The sequence below is a fragment of the Acipenser ruthenus genome, chromosome 27 (genome assembly GCF_902713425.1).
Source record: "Acipenser ruthenus chromosome 27, fAciRut3.2 maternal haplotype, whole genome shotgun sequence".
NCBI lineage: Eukaryota > Metazoa > Chordata > Actinopteri > Acipenseriformes > Acipenseridae > Acipenser > Acipenser ruthenus.
In genome coordinates this window covers 10,736,461-10,753,729 of record NC_081215.1, presented here as the reverse complement: position 1 = coordinate 10,753,729, position 17,269 = coordinate 10,736,461, and the positions used below count along the sequence as shown (strand labels likewise).

The following is a 17,269-nucleotide window of genomic DNA, read 5'->3' as shown; positions in this document are numbered from 1 at the left end:
TTTTTTGTGGGAGAATTATTTTAAATACTTTATTTAAATTGAATGTAAATTAACCTAATGGGGGTTCAAGTTCTATTGCATTACAGTTGTATTTAGTCAAAGGGTTTATCCATGTAGACCAAATAAATATTTTAAGATTTAAAAAGTTATACGCTGGTTTTGCACCTCTGTGTGGGTGACCTCAACTCTTACGACTTTATGCCTCAAAGGCGAATAGGGTCTGGGAAGCCAGCTGATTTATTTGCAATTCTTAGCAGTCATTTGATTTACATTTGAACTGAAAACACCCGTGACAATAAATTGCATGCTTGTGAATGTAGGCCCTTGTTTCTACCTGCCGTACGGTCATGACTGGAATCCATTGTCTCTGCTACTTTGCAGACTGCGTTCTCAAACTTTCCCATTATAAAAGTACTTGTTATTGTTCTTTATATAGCGTGAAGATGTATGTATTCTAAAATAAATAACCAATAGGCTATAGAATTACAAGAAAAACAGTTGTTGACATTCCCAGGGCTGTAGTTCTTTTCTTGTAATTCAACACAGCCTTTCAATGAGTATATAAAACACACAGCTAAGGATTGAATGTAATGTACTTGCATCAATTTGAGATTGTTCAGTCCCTGGACAGTGAGGGAAAGCAATTAAAGTAAGTGTTGGCAACAACACCATTTAAATCTTACCTTTCGTTACTGTAGCTATGGAGGTCTGAAGTGTGTTGTCATGTGTTATAGTGGACATGCATATTAATATTCATCTGCTACTACATTAAGTTCTCAGTTCCCATGCTTTATTCTCAGTGAATTTGTTACACTTACACGCTCTGGAAACATGTTCCTGTCTGAAAGCATGTCACACCACAAGGGAAGCAGCGGGTTGTGAATCTGTTAGACTTACACGCTCTGGATCACTTCACCTCAAACATGCTCCTGTCTGAAAGCATGTCACACCACAAGGGAAGCAGCGGGTTGTTTGATGACAGGATAGAAGCTTTTGAAGGGCAGGGACAATGTCCCCCTCCAGGGGAAATGACCATTAATATGCAATGTGAAAGCAGGGCCTGCTGCAGACTACCCCAGTGCAGTCACAGACAGTATGTTTATACAAACATATCAAAACTCCACATATGACACCTAAATAACAAGCAGAAGTGCACAAGTATTGATGACATCGTCTTGTTTGCTCCCATCTCTTTAAAAAGGCAAACAGAATGCTTGGTTATCATGGTAAAGGCTTAGAGCACAAATGAGGTGTATAATGTACTGGTGAGACCGCTGTGGCTTTGGAGAGAGTCCAGTGACAGGCAACCACACTAATCCCAGGGTTTAAAGTAATGAGCTAGGGAACGGAATCCATTTAGAAAGAAGCATTAAGGAGGACTTGATTGAAATCTTAAATGAAATGGACAAACCCTAGCCAGTACTTTTAAGAGCAGCCCAGAAACCAGGACCAGAGGATACAGTTAGAAAGTGGAGACAGACACTTTTTCACACAGAGAGTGCTGAGAGGATGGAATGGGTTACCTAGTCATGTTGTTGAAGGAGACACTTCTTCACACAGAGAGTGCTGAGAGGATGGAATGGGTTACCTAGTCATGTTGTTGAAGGAGACACTTCTTCACACAGAGAGTGCTGAGAGGATGGAATGGGTTACCTAGTCATGTTGTTGAAGGAGACACTTCTTCACATAGAGAATGGTGAGGGGATGGAATGGGTTACCTAGTCGTGTTGTTGAAGGAGACACTTCTGCACACAGAGAGTGGTGAGGGGATGCTGAATCATTGGGCTCCTTCAAGAATGAACTTGTCAAAGTTTTGAAATCAACCAGCTACTCAGAACCAGTGGAGAATAGACGACCCGAACAGCCTCCTCTAATTTGTAATTGTTCTTCGGTTATCATGTAGGGCTGTATTGTGTATTAAAGACTCCTTCATTATGTTATCATGTAGGGCTGTATTGTGTATTAAAGATTCCTTCATTCTGTTATCATGTAGGGCTGTTTGTGTATTAAAGACTCCTTCATTATGTTATCATGTAGGACTGTATTGTGTATTAAAGACTCCTTCATTCTGTTATCATGTAGGGCTGTATTGTGTATTAAAGACTCCTTCATTATGTTATCATGTAGGGCTGTATTGTGTATTAAAGACTCCTTCATTATGTTATCATGTAGGGCTGTATTGTGTATTAAAGACTCCTTCATTATGTTATCATGTAGGGCTGTATTGTGTATTAAAGACTCCTTCATTATGTTATCATGTAGGGCTGTATTGTGTATTAAAGACTCCTTCATTATGTTATCATGTAGGGCTGCATTGTGTATTAAAGACTCCTTCATTATGTTATCATGTAGGGCTGTATTGTGTATTAAAGACTCCTTCATTATGTTATCATGTAGGGCTGCATTGTGTATTAAAGACTCCTTCATTCTGTTATCATGTAGGGCTGTATTGTGTATTAAAGACTCCTTCATTATGTTATCATGTAGGGCTGTATTGTGTATTAAAGACTCCTTCATTATGTTATCATGTAGGGCAGTATTGTGTATTAAAGACTCCTTCATTATGTTATCATGTAGGGCAGTATTGTGTATTAAAGACTCCTTCATTCTGTTATCATGTAGGGCTGTATTGTGTATTAAAGACTCCTTCATTATGTTATCATGTAGGGCGGTATTGTGTATTAAAGACTCCTTCATTCTGTTATCATGTAGGGCTGTATTGTGTATTAAAGACTCCTTCATTATGTTATCATGTAGGGCTGTATTGTGTATTAAAGACTCCTTCATTATGTTATCATGTAGGGCTGTATTGTGTATTAAAGACTCCTTCATTATGTTATCATGTAGGGCAGTATTGTGTATTAAAGACTCCTTCATTATGTTATCATGTAGGGCAGTATTGTGTATTAAAGACTCCTTCATTATGTTATCATGTAGGGCTGTATTGTGTATTAAAGACTCCTTCATTATGTTATCATGTAGGGCGGTATTGTGTATTAAAGACTCCTTCATTATGTTATCATGTAGGGCTGCATTGTGTATTAAAGACTCCTTCATTACAGTCCCTGAGTTGCTCATCCAGTTAAAGCGCTGCTGTTGGGAGTGCAGGATGAGTCACACAGCTTGGACGGCGCCAGTTCGCGTCCAGGCTGTGCAAAGAGGCCGAACTTTCCTGGGAACACAGAGGGAGGCGTCACATTGGCTCTGACGCTCCCTGGGTGGGGGATGGGAAACAGGCAGGGACTCATTCTCCTCATCAGGCAACAGCAAACCCTACTGGCCAGACACGGAGCACATTCAGAGTGGATAAGAGGCAGGGCTGCTCTCTGTTCTCCAGGATCGGTAGCCCACCCACCTCTCCTCTAGACTGCTCAGCGTAAAAGCGATTCTGGCTTTATAATTATTATTAGGCTTGTGAGATAAGAGGATGTCACACGCCCTAAGAACATCTGTGCTGTGTGGGGAAAAAGCATAACTGGACATTCCAAATTGGGGGAAAATAATTAAAAATAATAATTGGTCACTCTAAATTAAAAAAAAAAGTAAAATAAAATAAACGCCTTCATTATGTTATCATGTAGGGCTGTAGCGTGTATTAAAGACTCCCTCATGTTAGCTATTTCTAGAGGACAGAACATTGTAACACATGAAGGCAAACATATTGAAGACAACACACAATGACAAGTACAGTATGCAGGGTTATTTAAAAGGTACGAGGTATCACTACAGACGTAGGAACATAACTACTAACTTAACTACTAAATACAAACAAAGGTAAAAGGTACACTTTTAATATGACTTATGTATTGATTATTTTAGCCACTTCCCACAGGTTTATATTTGAAGAAATGTTTTCCAAACACCAATCAGATCAATACAATTGTTGCGAGACTGAGCAGCTGATTATACATACATTATACAGAGCCATACATTCTGAATCAAATCTGTAGAGAAGAATTAAGAAGTTAACATCCATCTAATGGCTCTTATCAGTGGGACTTTACAGACATCTGTTGGACTTCAACAGGTTTAAGCCAAAACATTTTCAACTTGCAACATCTAATAGGGGCCCCATAAGCACATCACAGTGGAACCACTAATGGAACATGTCTACCAAACTGGAAACACATTTACAGCAATGAGTGTTCAGTTCAGCCCTTACAAGAGTGAAGAGTGGTTAAAGCACAGCAAAGTGTAGTGAAACATAATGAAGACACGGTAACGCACAGGATAGCATAGGAAATCAGTGGGGACTGTGGTAAAGCACAGATACCATGATTACCCATTTGAAAGCCATGCTATACCCTGCTAAACCTCTATGAGGGAAGTCAGGTCCCTGAATACTGCAGAATTGTGTGTACCACTAGAGGGCACTGTTCTGGGATTAACAATGGGGACTGCCTGCAGATGGGTTATAGATGTATCTAAATAATCCAACTCATTAAAATATTACCAATCTTGGCCCTTTACTTACTTAAAACAAAAATGCCCTTAAGAGACGCATTCTCCTTAGTCTATTGAGCTGATGTATATATGTTATATTCTATGGAATTGATACTTATGAAGCTGCTAGGCTGGGAGGCTAAAGTGCTCTACAGTATTTCCTTTCTAATCTTCATGTGCATGTAAAAGTGGCAGCTCGCTTCGCTTGGTGAAATATGTCAAATGTACGAGGAGATTCTGACTTGTATCTATTGAGAATAACATATTCATGTAATAACCTATGCATGTCTAGTTCTTCAAGTAGTAATGTCCTTTAAATGTCCACCCCAAAAATGATAGTATTATGATACACTTTCATCATATGTATACAACATTCCCTCAATTCAGACTGATGAATATTGCAGAACTATTGGCTGCCTTTGCTCTTCATTGAGAAATGGGCTCATGCAATGGAGACTGTCCAGAACAGGACAAAGGTCCTGCCCAGTCTTTCTGCATTGAGTTATTAACATTCCTGATTTACATGTATATTTATCAGAAGACATTTATCTGTTCAGGGAGACTGTCAGCTGGTAGGGTTGTGTACATGATTGAGATTACATTGTAAGAAATATTAAAAATATTAAAAACACTCTAATTAGCTCTGCAATGTGACGTCACACAGGTGCTGTTGGGACCAGGCACTCTTGCTCAGTAGTTTGCTATTACTAGTTGTATCCATGGCACATAGTTGGCCACCTTTGTGTAAACCCCAGGGAAGCGTGCATTGGCACAGCTTATTCCCCAGGAAACAATGCCTTGAATTACACCATCACAGATCAACGGTCCCCCAGAGTCCCCCTGTCGAAAAAACAAGCATTTTATTCTCAAGAAAACAGTTTTCAATTCGTCTGCAAATGTCAGTGATGTGTGCCGTCACACTGAGCTGTTCTTATTCCTAGGAAGGACAATGCTGTGTAAGTGTGTGTTAACCAGCCTGATTGTTTATCAGTTTGTTTCCTTTAGTTTTGCAGCAATAGACTGCCTGTATTGACGCTTACCAATACAAAGACACTGCAGATGACAGGCAACTAGAAGAGAAGAGCAGCTCCTGAATTCAGCTACCTAACAAAAAACCTCCATATATATCTTACCCAGTGTGCACATCCATTCGCTACATAGCTCTCAAAGTGCAGTTTCAAAAGAAACACGCTATAGCAAACATGGATTTTCATTTTAAAACAGACATCTGGTACTACACGAAGTTCACAGTTTGCTTGCCTTTCCTTCCCAGTCTGTTACTGCTTTACTTCATTTTATCCCAACAGTGACTTCTGGGTCAAAGCATGTCACTGGCTGAAAGCATGTCAGTCAATAGGCAAAGCAGCTGATTGGTTATTGACAGGAAATATGCCAGTGAAGGGGTGGGGACAATTCCACCCACCAGGAAGTGGCGTTTCTTTCAAAACTGCACATGTGAGGAATGTATGGCACTATTTTGATAGCTACAACGATATCAAAACCAGTGCAGCACATACTGTACAGAGAGACCTCATAACCCTGTAACAACCGGACAGTCGCACAAGATCGGTGCAAAAGTAAGGCACTTATTGTGATCACCATGCAGAGTGTGAAAGACAGACAGAGGACAGACAGGTGCTCAGTTCTTTGAATGAGGGGCCTAAAAACGAACACAATGAAATATGGAGCTACTTCCTCTAGGAATTTAAATACAGTCTCATGCTATGAAGGGTTTAAAGCACGCAGGCTTGTGTAGAATGTTGTATACAGACAACAGAACATTGTAGAGTAAAATCTAACATTTGTGGCACAACTGCATCCACCCCCACACACATCACAGCAGTGTCACAGAAAGATAGACTGATAATACTCACATGGGGCTACAGTAGGTGGTGCCGCAGGGTGCTGCATGTACAGAGGTTTAAATCAGGTAACAAGCAGACTCAAATGTAGCCAGTTCAATTGCCCATCACTTTTCATAAGCACTAATTTAGATGCACCCAATTTCCCAAATAAATAATCTGTTAAAAAAAAACAAAAAAAAACACACCACACAACTTACTTGACATGAGTCTTTTCCTCCAGTGTACGATCCAGCACAGACCATGTTATCTGTGATTTTCCCAAAGTACATGATATTACAGGTGCTAGGAGAGATCACAGGGACCTGGACTGCTCGGAGGTCATCAGACAGGGTGTAGCTGTAGACGTAGGTCACCCCCCATCCACTCACTGTGCACACAGTGCCTAGAGGGATGGAACTGTAATACTCGGGAAGGGGGGCTGTTTGAACATAGGCATTAAGATGAGCTGGCTGTTCAAGCTGAAAATACAAACAACAAACCCTTTCATCACCCCAAGAATGAACAAATAAACAGGTAGGAGGGCGTCTTAACTGAATCACAGCATGTAGAAAATCACCCCAATCAGCTCTGCAGTAAAATAGGGTTTATTACAGTGAAAATGTTCCTTAATTCAATCTGTAACCTACTCTTCCCTTACCTTTCAATTCACAAAAGTGGCTGGTGAGAGAAGTATGTATACCATCTTTAGCCACCAGAGGGCATGCTAAGACAAGAATGGTACAGCAGGTCTGAGTATATTTAGGCTTAAACATACACTATCTTCTATACATTGTACTTGTTATATATAAACACAATACATACATGTTCAGTGAGTGCTGTGGTTATTTCACTCAAAGCACTTTTCAATGTTCTGTTTCACCTTCAAGGCTATAACAGAACTGTAACATAGACATGTCATCATTTATAACCTATTGCAGGGCCATGCATATTGAAGCACGCTTTCAAGAAGAATTCAATTGCAGAACCCGTATAAAAGTTTACCATAGTAAAAGCAAAGCAAAGTGTAATAAAGCACAGTGAGGTAAACCATAGCAAAGTAAAGAAAAGTGAGGTATCTAAAGTGTATTCATTAACATGGTAAACCAGGGTACATTACAGTTAATGCATGGTATTACCCATGGAAAGAGCAGGCAAAAGTGCAAAAATACAGTACGAAAATACCATGGTAGACTTGCATAAGGGAATGGAAACAAAAAGTGTTTTTTCCTGTAAAACAATATGGTTGTGGGACTGACACATTACTTACCTTCAGCAGCATGATGTCACCGTTGAATGTGGATGGGTTGTAGTAGTTATAAACAATAGCTCTAGAAACATTGATCACCTGCTCAAAGCCCTCATTCTCTGCCAAAGAGTGTTCACTTAGAACCACACTGAGGTACTTGGCCCTGCAGAAACACAGCACATATAAGCACTATTTCAAAGTCTGTAAAAGGTAAAACCGTCACAGACAAAAGTAAAGGCACCCTGTACTTAATATTGTAGAAGATAATTTAAGAAAACACATTAATTCAATCATTTAGTGAACATTAGCCACTAAGTAATATGACAGAGACCAAAACACAATTTCAAATAATCTTTATTCTGTAACTAAGAAAAGTACCAATATTTGTTCATGACAAAAGTATTGGTACTGTTACATTAAAAGTCTGTAAAAATGTTATAGAACTAATAGAAATATATATTCATTGAATGAAAACCATTACACAGTAATTAATCTGCATTATAAAGTCAATAGCCAGAAAAGTGGTAACTAATTCCAACATCTATTGAAGAAAAACATATTGGCAACCAAGCAGATGGTCAAGACACAGGAGTTGGATTCATGTTTGAGAAAATCACCATAGCAACTACAACAAAGGAAATGCCTACAAAACAGAATCAAAGAAATATGAAATCCTCACTCAATTAATTCAACAGTTATTCAACTGAAATGCTTGAAGTGGAGATCCAAAGAAAAGTACTGGCACAGCAGGTAGGAGAATCGTCTGAGCAGCTAAAAAAAAATCCAAGACTATCAGCCAAGGACTTAAAGAAAGATTTAGAAGCATCATGCATAATAGTGCACCAAAGAACTGTAGAAAGGCACCTGAACACAGAAGAGCTGTGTGCATGGAGACCTTGCTGCATAAAACTAACTAACTGTCTTAAATATGACAAGAAACATGAACAGGGATCTGAAGCATCTGAACTAAATTCTCTTGTCCAATGAGACTAAAAAAGAACCCCCCCCCCCCGTCTTACTTCTGGACCTCTGCATCCAATAAAATTACAAATCACACAATGCTCAGTTATTTTTTATTCGTCACCAATTTAATAACAATTTAATAACTGTATCAGTACAAGTAAAACAATTTTGTTTTTGAAATTTATTTTTAAAGACTTCTGCTGTCATCTGTCTTCGCCTTCTTAAAGTAGTACTGTAGTGTGTAATAGAAATCCCTAATGTTCTCTTCACTGCATCACAAGGACGCCTGACTGAATCAGACGATCGTGCGGGAGATATGACTCTGCAAACATTTAAAATACGCGCCAGTTATCAGAGATGCCAATTCACAGCGTACCGTCAAAACTGGTACGTAGGGAATCGGATACTGATTTTTCCTCGGGCGTATTCAATGGAAATACTCATTTGATTTCCAGACGGAAAATAGATTGCTTCTTGATGCCCAGGCACCGAAATTAGAGCAGTCGGGCGCTATGTAAGCATTTTCATAACAGATCTGTAAATGTTCTCAAGTTAATTATTAAGTCAAGGTTCTGCCTACAGATAGAAGTACCAGAACTTCCGGCTGGACTACACACCACTGATGATGTGGGGTGTTAGCAGTTCAGGGACTGGGGACATTGATGTGACTGAAGATTGAGTTATTGCAGCCATCTATCAAACCATTCTACAAAGTACAATGATACCATCTGCTCGTAGGCGGATTGGAAGACAGTTTATTTTCCTCAACTCTGGAATTCTTGAAGAAAACGAATATAAAAGTTCTGGAATGACCGTCACAATCACCAGATCTCAATCCAATAGAAATGCTTTGGACTGATCTGAAAAAAGCTGTAGCAGTCTGTCTGATCTGAAGGAAATATGCTAGAATGGGCCTAGATTTCACCAAGAAGATGTAACATACAGGTTAAAAATGATCATAAATGTTTGAAAGCCGTAACAAAAGCAAAAGGAGGAACACGAAATACTAAAAGCAGGGGTGGCAATACTTTTGTCATGAACAAACATTTCACTTTTTGTTATATTAAAAAGTGGTCAAAGCTTAATAAATGCTTGTCCTTAAACTGTTACCTTGAAATGTGGTATAATAAGCATAGTGTGCCAATATGTGTGGTACAAGAAGCATAGTGTGACAATACGTGTGGTACAATAAGCATAGTGTGCCAATACATGTGTATGCGACTGTAAACTACTAGCCCCTACTTTCGAAGTGGCTCAGGGCAGTGGCTCTCTATTGTAAACTACTAGCCCCTACTTTCGAAGTGGCTCAGGACAGTGACCCTCTAACAGGGGTCCCCTAGAAAGTTATGTTACTTACAGACAAACATGTTAGTGCAGTACAGTTTAAGACAAACATGTTAGTGCAGTACAGTGTTATTCTTGAGAACTCACCATCACTGAACACAGACTTGAGAACTCACCATCACTGAACACAGACTTGAGAACTCAGCATCACTGAACACAGACTTGAGAACTAACCATCACTGAACACAGACTTGAGAACTCACCATCACTGAACACATACTTGTGAACTCACCATCACTGAGCACAGACTTGTGAACTCATCATCACTGAACACAGACTTGTGAAATCACCATCACTGAACACAGACTTGAGAACTAACCATCACTGAACACAGACTTGTGAAATCACCATCACTGAACACAGACTTGAAAACTAACCATCACTGAACACAGACTTGTGAACTCACCACCACTGTTTATTATTATTATTTGTTTATTTAGCGGACACCTTTATCCAAGGCGACTTACAGAGACTAGGGTTTGTGAACTATGCATCAGCTGCAGAGTCACTTACAACTACGTCTCACCCAAAAGACGGAGCACAAGGAGGTTAAGTGACTTGCTCAGGGTCACACAATGAGTCAGTGGCTGAGGAGGGATTTGAACTGGGGACATCCTGGTTACAAGCCTGTTTCTTTAACCACTGGACCACACAGCCTCCTATGAACACAGACTTGAGAACTAACCATCACCGAACAGACTTGTGAACTCACCATCACTGAACACAGACTTGTGAACTCACCATCACTGAACACAGACTTCTGAACTCACCATCACTGAACACAGACTTGTGAACTCACCATCACTGAACACAGACTTCTGAACTCAGCATCACTGAACACAGACTTGTGAAATCACCATCACTGAACACAGACTTGTGAACTCACCATCACTGATCACAGACTTGTGAACTCACCATCACCGAACAGACTTGTGAACTCACCATCACTGATCACAGACTTGTGAACTCACCATCACGGAACACAGACTTGTGAAATCACCATCACTGAACACAGACTTGAGAACTAACCATCACTGAACACAGACTTGTGAACTCACCATCACTGAACACAGACTTGTGAAATCACCATCACTGAACACAGACTTGTGAACTCACCATCACTGAACACAGACTTGAGAACTAACCATCACTGAACACAGACTTGTGAACTCACCATCACTGAACACAGACTTGTGAACTCACCATCACTGAACACAGACTTGAAAACTAACCATCACTGAACACAGACTTGTGAACTCACCATCACTGAACACAGACTTGTGAACTCACCATCACTGAACACAGACTTGTGAAATCACCATCACTGAACACAGACTTGTGAACTCACCATCACTGAACACAGACTTGAGAACTAACCATCACTGAACACAGACTTGTGAACTCACCATCACTGAACACAGACTTGTGAACTCACCATCACTGAACACAGACTTGTGAACTCACCATCACTGAACACAGACTTGTGAACTCACCATCACTGAACACAGACTTGTGAACTCAGCATCACTGAACACAGACTTGTGAACTCACCATCACTGATCACAGACTTGTGAACTCATCATCACTGAACACAGACTTGTGAACTCACCATCACTGAACACAGACTTGAGAACTAACCATCACCGAACAGACTTGTGAACTCACCATCACTGAACACAGACTTGAGAACTAACCATCACCAAACAGACTTGTGAACTCACCATCACTGAACACAGACTTGTACAATTGCAATGACAATATCAGTAAAAGGTAAACTCACGGCCGCAGACAGTGGGCTGCAGACAGGACCCACTGGGGGTGAATCAAGGTCCCACCACAGTAATGTGAGGATCGGAACTGGATGGAAGCCTGGTATTTGATAGAGTAGGGAGTTACCTCATACCCCCCAATGATCTTCTGCTCACAGAATCCTAAACAAACAGGGGGAAGGAAACTCACATCAGCAACTCATTTTATCAGTTCCTGGAACAAGGTTAGACATTTGAATTATGGAACCATTAACTAATAATAAAAACTGTGATGTAGTTTAACATTGTGTTCTCTTCTTGTAGGTGGTGATTTACAGTTTTCCTATAAACTTACCGTCCCCTGTAGTAACTGAGATGGCAAACATCTGACATCAGCTTTTCAAAATGAATTCTGTTTCTACCCGTACATGAACACAACACAACAGACAAACAAACAAACAGTGGCCTGCGGTGTTAAAGTTTGATCCGAGGAAGACAGAGAGAAATTCTTACAAGAGCAGAACACAACTACAATAAGAGACAAATTCAGTTACAAACAACCTCAGAGAAGCTGATGAAACGCAAGATATGCATGAAATTCGGTTAGTCCCAGTTGAAATAATAATAATAAACATAATCATAATAAAATTCATTATGGAGTGGGCAATTGATCCACAGTGAAAAATACAGCAATTGAAAGTATGATTCAGATCCAATTTGCATTTAGAAACACTAATATACTTTAATATCCTGCAGTAATATTAAACAAGAATACACAGATTACAAAACAAACAGCAGTGATTTTCTTCAAATGCACACAGAACAGATAATATTAACACAATAACTTGTGGATTACTCAAATATGTCTTTAATAACTATTAAAACAGATAATGACACAAAACATGACAGCATTGTTAATGCTAAATGTAAATAGTAGGTATCGTCACAATTCATTTTCACTGTGAGTGGAAAGTCTGTGTTAATGTGCTTTCACCCAAGTTCAGGAGCTGTTCCACTCGCCTGCCTTGAAATGACAGCTACATGTAATGGGGCGACAAGTGTGAAAAAAGCACTAATGTTTTAACAGCTGTTTTTTTCCCCCAGATTTAATGTAAATCGCATATTTGTTCCTAGATAACTAAAAAAAGTCCAGATTTAACAAAATTCATAAATGTTAACAAACACATTCTTGAAAAAGTCAGTGTTTAAAGGCAACTCTGCAACATAGAATGCCAAATTAAACGCGTCAATGGGCGTGGGCTTGCATGTTAGCTTCAGATTTAGCTGGCAAAATAAACATTTTTATGAAAAAACAGATTTAAGATTTATTTTTTTAATTAATTGCTGAACGATAATGTTTTTCAGATGTATTTGTTAGGTAAATGTTGAATCGCCAAGTTTAAAAAAAAAAAGATGTAATAAACTGACTTTAAATGCTGGATTTGTGATACTCTTATGTATTTAGCTTAATCTAGGAAAAAATACATGATTTACACGAAATCGGGAAAAAAAACACCTGTTATAATATAAAAGGTAAGTTATAATGTTTTAATGTGTGTGTCAACGGGAGGTTGGGGGGCGACAAATTGTATGCTAAAAAAGGGGGGGGGGGGGGGAGCATATAAAAATTTGGCGCACCACCAATCTATTGTTCAGACACTGCTGAATCTAGCCCTAGCCAGTGTTCAGACACTGCTGAATCTAGCCCTGGCCAGTGTTCAGACACTGCTGAATCTAGCCCTGGCCAGTGTTCAGACACTGCTGAATCTAGCCCTGGCTAGTGTTCAGACACTGCTGAATCTAGCGCTAGCTAGTGTTCAGACACTGCTGAATCTAGCGCTAGCTAGTGTTCAGACACTGCTGATACCATTTCCTTTTGTAGCACTTACTAATGTATTTTGAGTTTGGCTAATCTACCAGTGTTACATCTATCTGTGACAGACACCTGGAACTGAAGAGCAGCTCCTGAACTCACAGCAAAGCTCCTCGACACAGAATCAGCAACACAAAAGAATTGAGGATTGAGATAAGAAGCAGTCTGAATGAATGCAAACATGATAAACAGGTAAAGAAAAGAAAGAAAAGGAATTGAACACACTGAGCTAGATACTGTTCAAGGATAATGTATACATTGTATACACACAGGGAGGCTGTGTGGTCCAGTGGTTAAAGAAAAGGGCTTGTAACCTGGAGGTCCCCGGTTCAAATCCCACCTCAGCCACTGACTCATTGTGTGACCCTGAGCAAGTCACTTAACCTCCTTGTGCTCCGTCTTTCGGGTGAGATGTAATTGTAAGTGACTCTGCAGCTGATGCATAGTTCACACACCCTAGTCTCTGTAAGTCTCCTTGGATAAAGGCGTCTGCTAAATAAACAAATAGTAATAATAATAATAATAATAATAATGTATATTACCTCTTAAAACGAACAACGGCAGAAGAGCTGTTATATGCAAATAGAGTACACCCATGTTTAATTCTCATCTGCAACTGAAAAAAACAAAACATGTCAAAATATAATTTATTTTTTCTTGAGATCTTTTTACAGGATGTAAAACTTTAAAGAAAAAAAACGTTCATCAAGTTATTTATTATAAAATCCCTGCTTCAAATCAGAATTGTAACGATCATCAAGTTATTATAAAATCCCTGCTTCAAATCAGAATTGTAATGATCATCAAGTTATTATAAAATCCCTGCTTCAAATCAGAATTGTAATGATCATCAAGTTATTATAAAATCCCTGCTTCAAATCAGAATTGTAAGGTTAAACTGTAAGACACTAAGTCAAACAGACACATGTTTTGGCTAGCACCTTTTTCAATGTACTGTTATGTGTAGTTTTACCTGATTACAAAATCTAACAAAGGCTACATTTCTAAATACCTTATACAAACAATATGAAAAACAATCTAGCTAAAGTTATGCACTTTAAACAATGTTAAATATATAACAGGTGTGTGTTTAATCCAGTCCTCACCTCTCCCTCCACTGCCTTGGACAATTCTCAGACTGCAGTGCCTGGGATTTAGTTTATTACTTTTTATGATGTAACTGTATCTGTGTTGCTGCTATTATCATATACAATGAAATATGCCTACAGTGTAACTGAAACACAATTAAAAACGAGTGACCTAATATAAGACAAAGAGCCCCACCCTGCAGCATTGTCACTTCACTGCTAAGAAGCCTTTAAGAGCTCTCCATTGCTCATTGTGCACTTTATTCAACGAGAAATCAAATACTATCTGACAGAGATAATAGTATATCAAATATATATACTACAAAAGAATATTGATAATCACAAGTAAATATCAAAGCAGGGATACATGATAAATGATACTAATGTGTCTTAAATATAGTATCTCTTTCTCTCGATCTATATAGTCTCTCTTTCTCTCGATCTATATAGTATCTCTTTCTCTCGATCTATAGGACCGACACAAATTATGGAAACAGAAAGACTGGGGTTGGGATCTTACTGCCCATTCTCCTCACTCACAACAACAACACTGCACTTATATAGAGCCTTTCCAGAGCAGGTTCACTCACAGCACTCAGACCCCGTACTTACCAAATACCAGACATCTCTCAAGAGATCCTTTTCTCCTCTTTAAAATTATACAACATATTTTAATGAGCAAGACCTCTCCCAGCAGAACACACACACTGTCACTCAGACTCGCTCACTAAATATCTTGGGATCCCTGAATAGATCATTGTGTCCTCTTTAATAACATGCTATGGATTTCAATGAGCAATCCATCTCACAATTTCAGTGTGGTCCTAAATATCATAGCAATGCGGATTGACAGTGGAGCATGTGTTCTCGATTGTCCTGAGTGGTGACTGCTGAGACTGGTGCATATTCAATGCAGCGTTGTCCTTAAAATGTAGAATATCATAGAAGCTGCTTTACAATCCAAGCCAAGGCCAGAGCAGCTAACCATGAGTGTGCTTACTGGCTGTGTCTTACACAGCATCCTAACCATGAGTGTGCTGGCTGTGTCTTACACAGCATCCTAACCATGAGTGTGCTAGCAGGCTGTGTCTTACACAGCATCCTAACGATCAGTGTGCTTACTGGCTGTGTCTTACACAGCATCCTAACCATGAGTGTGCTGGCTGGCTGTGTCTTACACAGCATCCTAACCATGAGTGTGCAGGCTGTGTCTTACACAGCATCCTAACCATCAGTGTGCTTACTGGCTGAGTCTTACACAGCATCCTAACCATGAGTGTGCTTACTGGCTGTGTCTTACACAGCATACTAGAATATATTGTGTATAATATATGGTTGAATAATAATTATTAAATGGTATTAATAATTTGAATGTGACGTCATTTCCATTTGATTCAGTCAAACTGAATAGATCAACATGACTTGAAACCCCTCCCAGCCCCTTGTGGAGTCGATGCCATGTCGTGTCAGGGCTGGGCAAACAGCCGTCCAACCTGATATAAGCTACAGGCCCTAGCTTGCAGTGTTACCTTTCATTTGCCATGGGTCTTGCAGGTCAGTTGTGTGACAGCTGGGCACAAGTTAGATTGTCTTTAATGAAGAACAAAACCCACGCCAGCCCCGCAAAGCAGCTCTGTGTCCTGAGCTGAAGGAAGGGCACTAACGAAAGAGAAGCTCAGTTATCTCCAGGTAATTCCCACAGCAGAGGATATTATTAGTATTGTAGAGGGGAACATGCCCATTCCTCAGTGACTCTGGCAGGTTCTAATGAGGAATTGCAGCATGAGAAGGGAACATTGTGAGGGTTTTTCAGCTGCTGTAACCAGAGAGGTTTCCTTATTGATAAATGTTAGTAATGTAATAAACTCAACTCCAGAGGTCAATCAAAATCATTTTAATTACCTGATCGCAATTATATTCCCACCAGGAATAAGCCATATATTATAAGGTAGATGAGCTGAGTGCCAGAGCCAAGAAATAAAACATGGGGTAAAAACAAACCACAAAGAAAGAATATATATACTGGATAACAATAAAACTGGTAGAGCAATAAGATAGATAAGTGAACAAAAATAAATCACGTCCCACAATTACAGAACAAAAAATCTGATCAATTGGCCCAAAAAATAAAGATAGTCCAATTTGAGTCCTTGATCGCCAAATGACCAGAGTCCCAAAGAAATAAAAATAAAAAACAGAAACCAAAATGTCCCAAAAAATGTCCCCTGGCTTAAACTGTCCATGCACAAGGCATAATAAAGAAAATAAAGCAATATACTGGGGCTTCTGTCCTGAGGCACTCGCTGAACCCCAATGAAACAACAAAACAAAGCTATCTGACCAGAACAAAGGGATATAACCAATCCAGGTGATTACGGAAAAAACACAAAAAGAAAATATAAAGTTGATTTTCAAGGAAAGAAATCCAGCAGCAGAAAGAGTAAATGGGTTTGATCTCACCCAGTGTTCAGGAAACGATACAGCAGCAAAATCACCCTGGTTTGGAAATGTCTGTCCAACAAATGATTTCCCAACAGAGAGGCAGCTCGGACGAATAATCCTTTTAAATCCCAGGGTAAAACAGGAACGGCTTGGTGAGACAATGAACAGGAATCCAGAGGGTGGACAGAAAGACTTCAAGAAATCTCTATTCATTTGCTAAAGCAAAGTTTAAACTCAGCTAAAGAAGTTAATTGCAGCATTGATTCTGTTTTTTGATA

At 39.4% G+C, this 17,269-nt stretch overlaps 1 protein-coding gene across 1 annotated transcript; it reads right to left on the bottom strand.

The window, feature by feature from the left end:
* Window positions 1–3,700: 3,700 nt before the first annotated feature.
* On the bottom strand, window positions 3,701–14,612 carry LOC117426077 (trypsin). The gene is made up of 6 exons (XM_059002618.1): window positions 14,568–14,612; window positions 14,004–14,077; window positions 11,621–11,771; window positions 7,555–7,696; window positions 6,506–6,766; window positions 3,701–5,283 (listed from the first exon to the last, which is right to left on the bottom strand). The coding sequence occupies exons 2-6, from the start codon at window positions 14,056–14,058 to the stop codon at window positions 5,134–5,136; spliced, it is 759 nt and encodes a 252-aa protein (XP_058858601.1). The 5' UTR covers window positions 14,059–14,077; window positions 14,568–14,612; the 3' UTR covers window positions 3,701–5,133.
* Between the last annotated feature and the right edge of the window lie 2,657 nt (window positions 14,613–17,269).

Excerpts from the sequence above, each read along its gene's own strand:
- LOC117426077 (XM_059002618.1), bottom strand. The coding sequence starts at position 14,058 with ATGGGTGTACTCTATTTGCATATAACAGCTCTTCTGCCGTTGTTCGTT. Across the intron at positions 7,697-11,620 it reads GCAGCCCACTGTCTGCGGCC|GGCCAAGTACCTCAGTGTGG; the intron begins GTGAGTTTACCT and ends GTGTTTCTGCAG. Across the intron at positions 6,767-7,554 it reads GTGACATCATGCTGCTGAAG|CTTGAACAGCCAGCTCATCT; the intron begins GTAAGTAATGTG and ends TTGTATTTTCAG.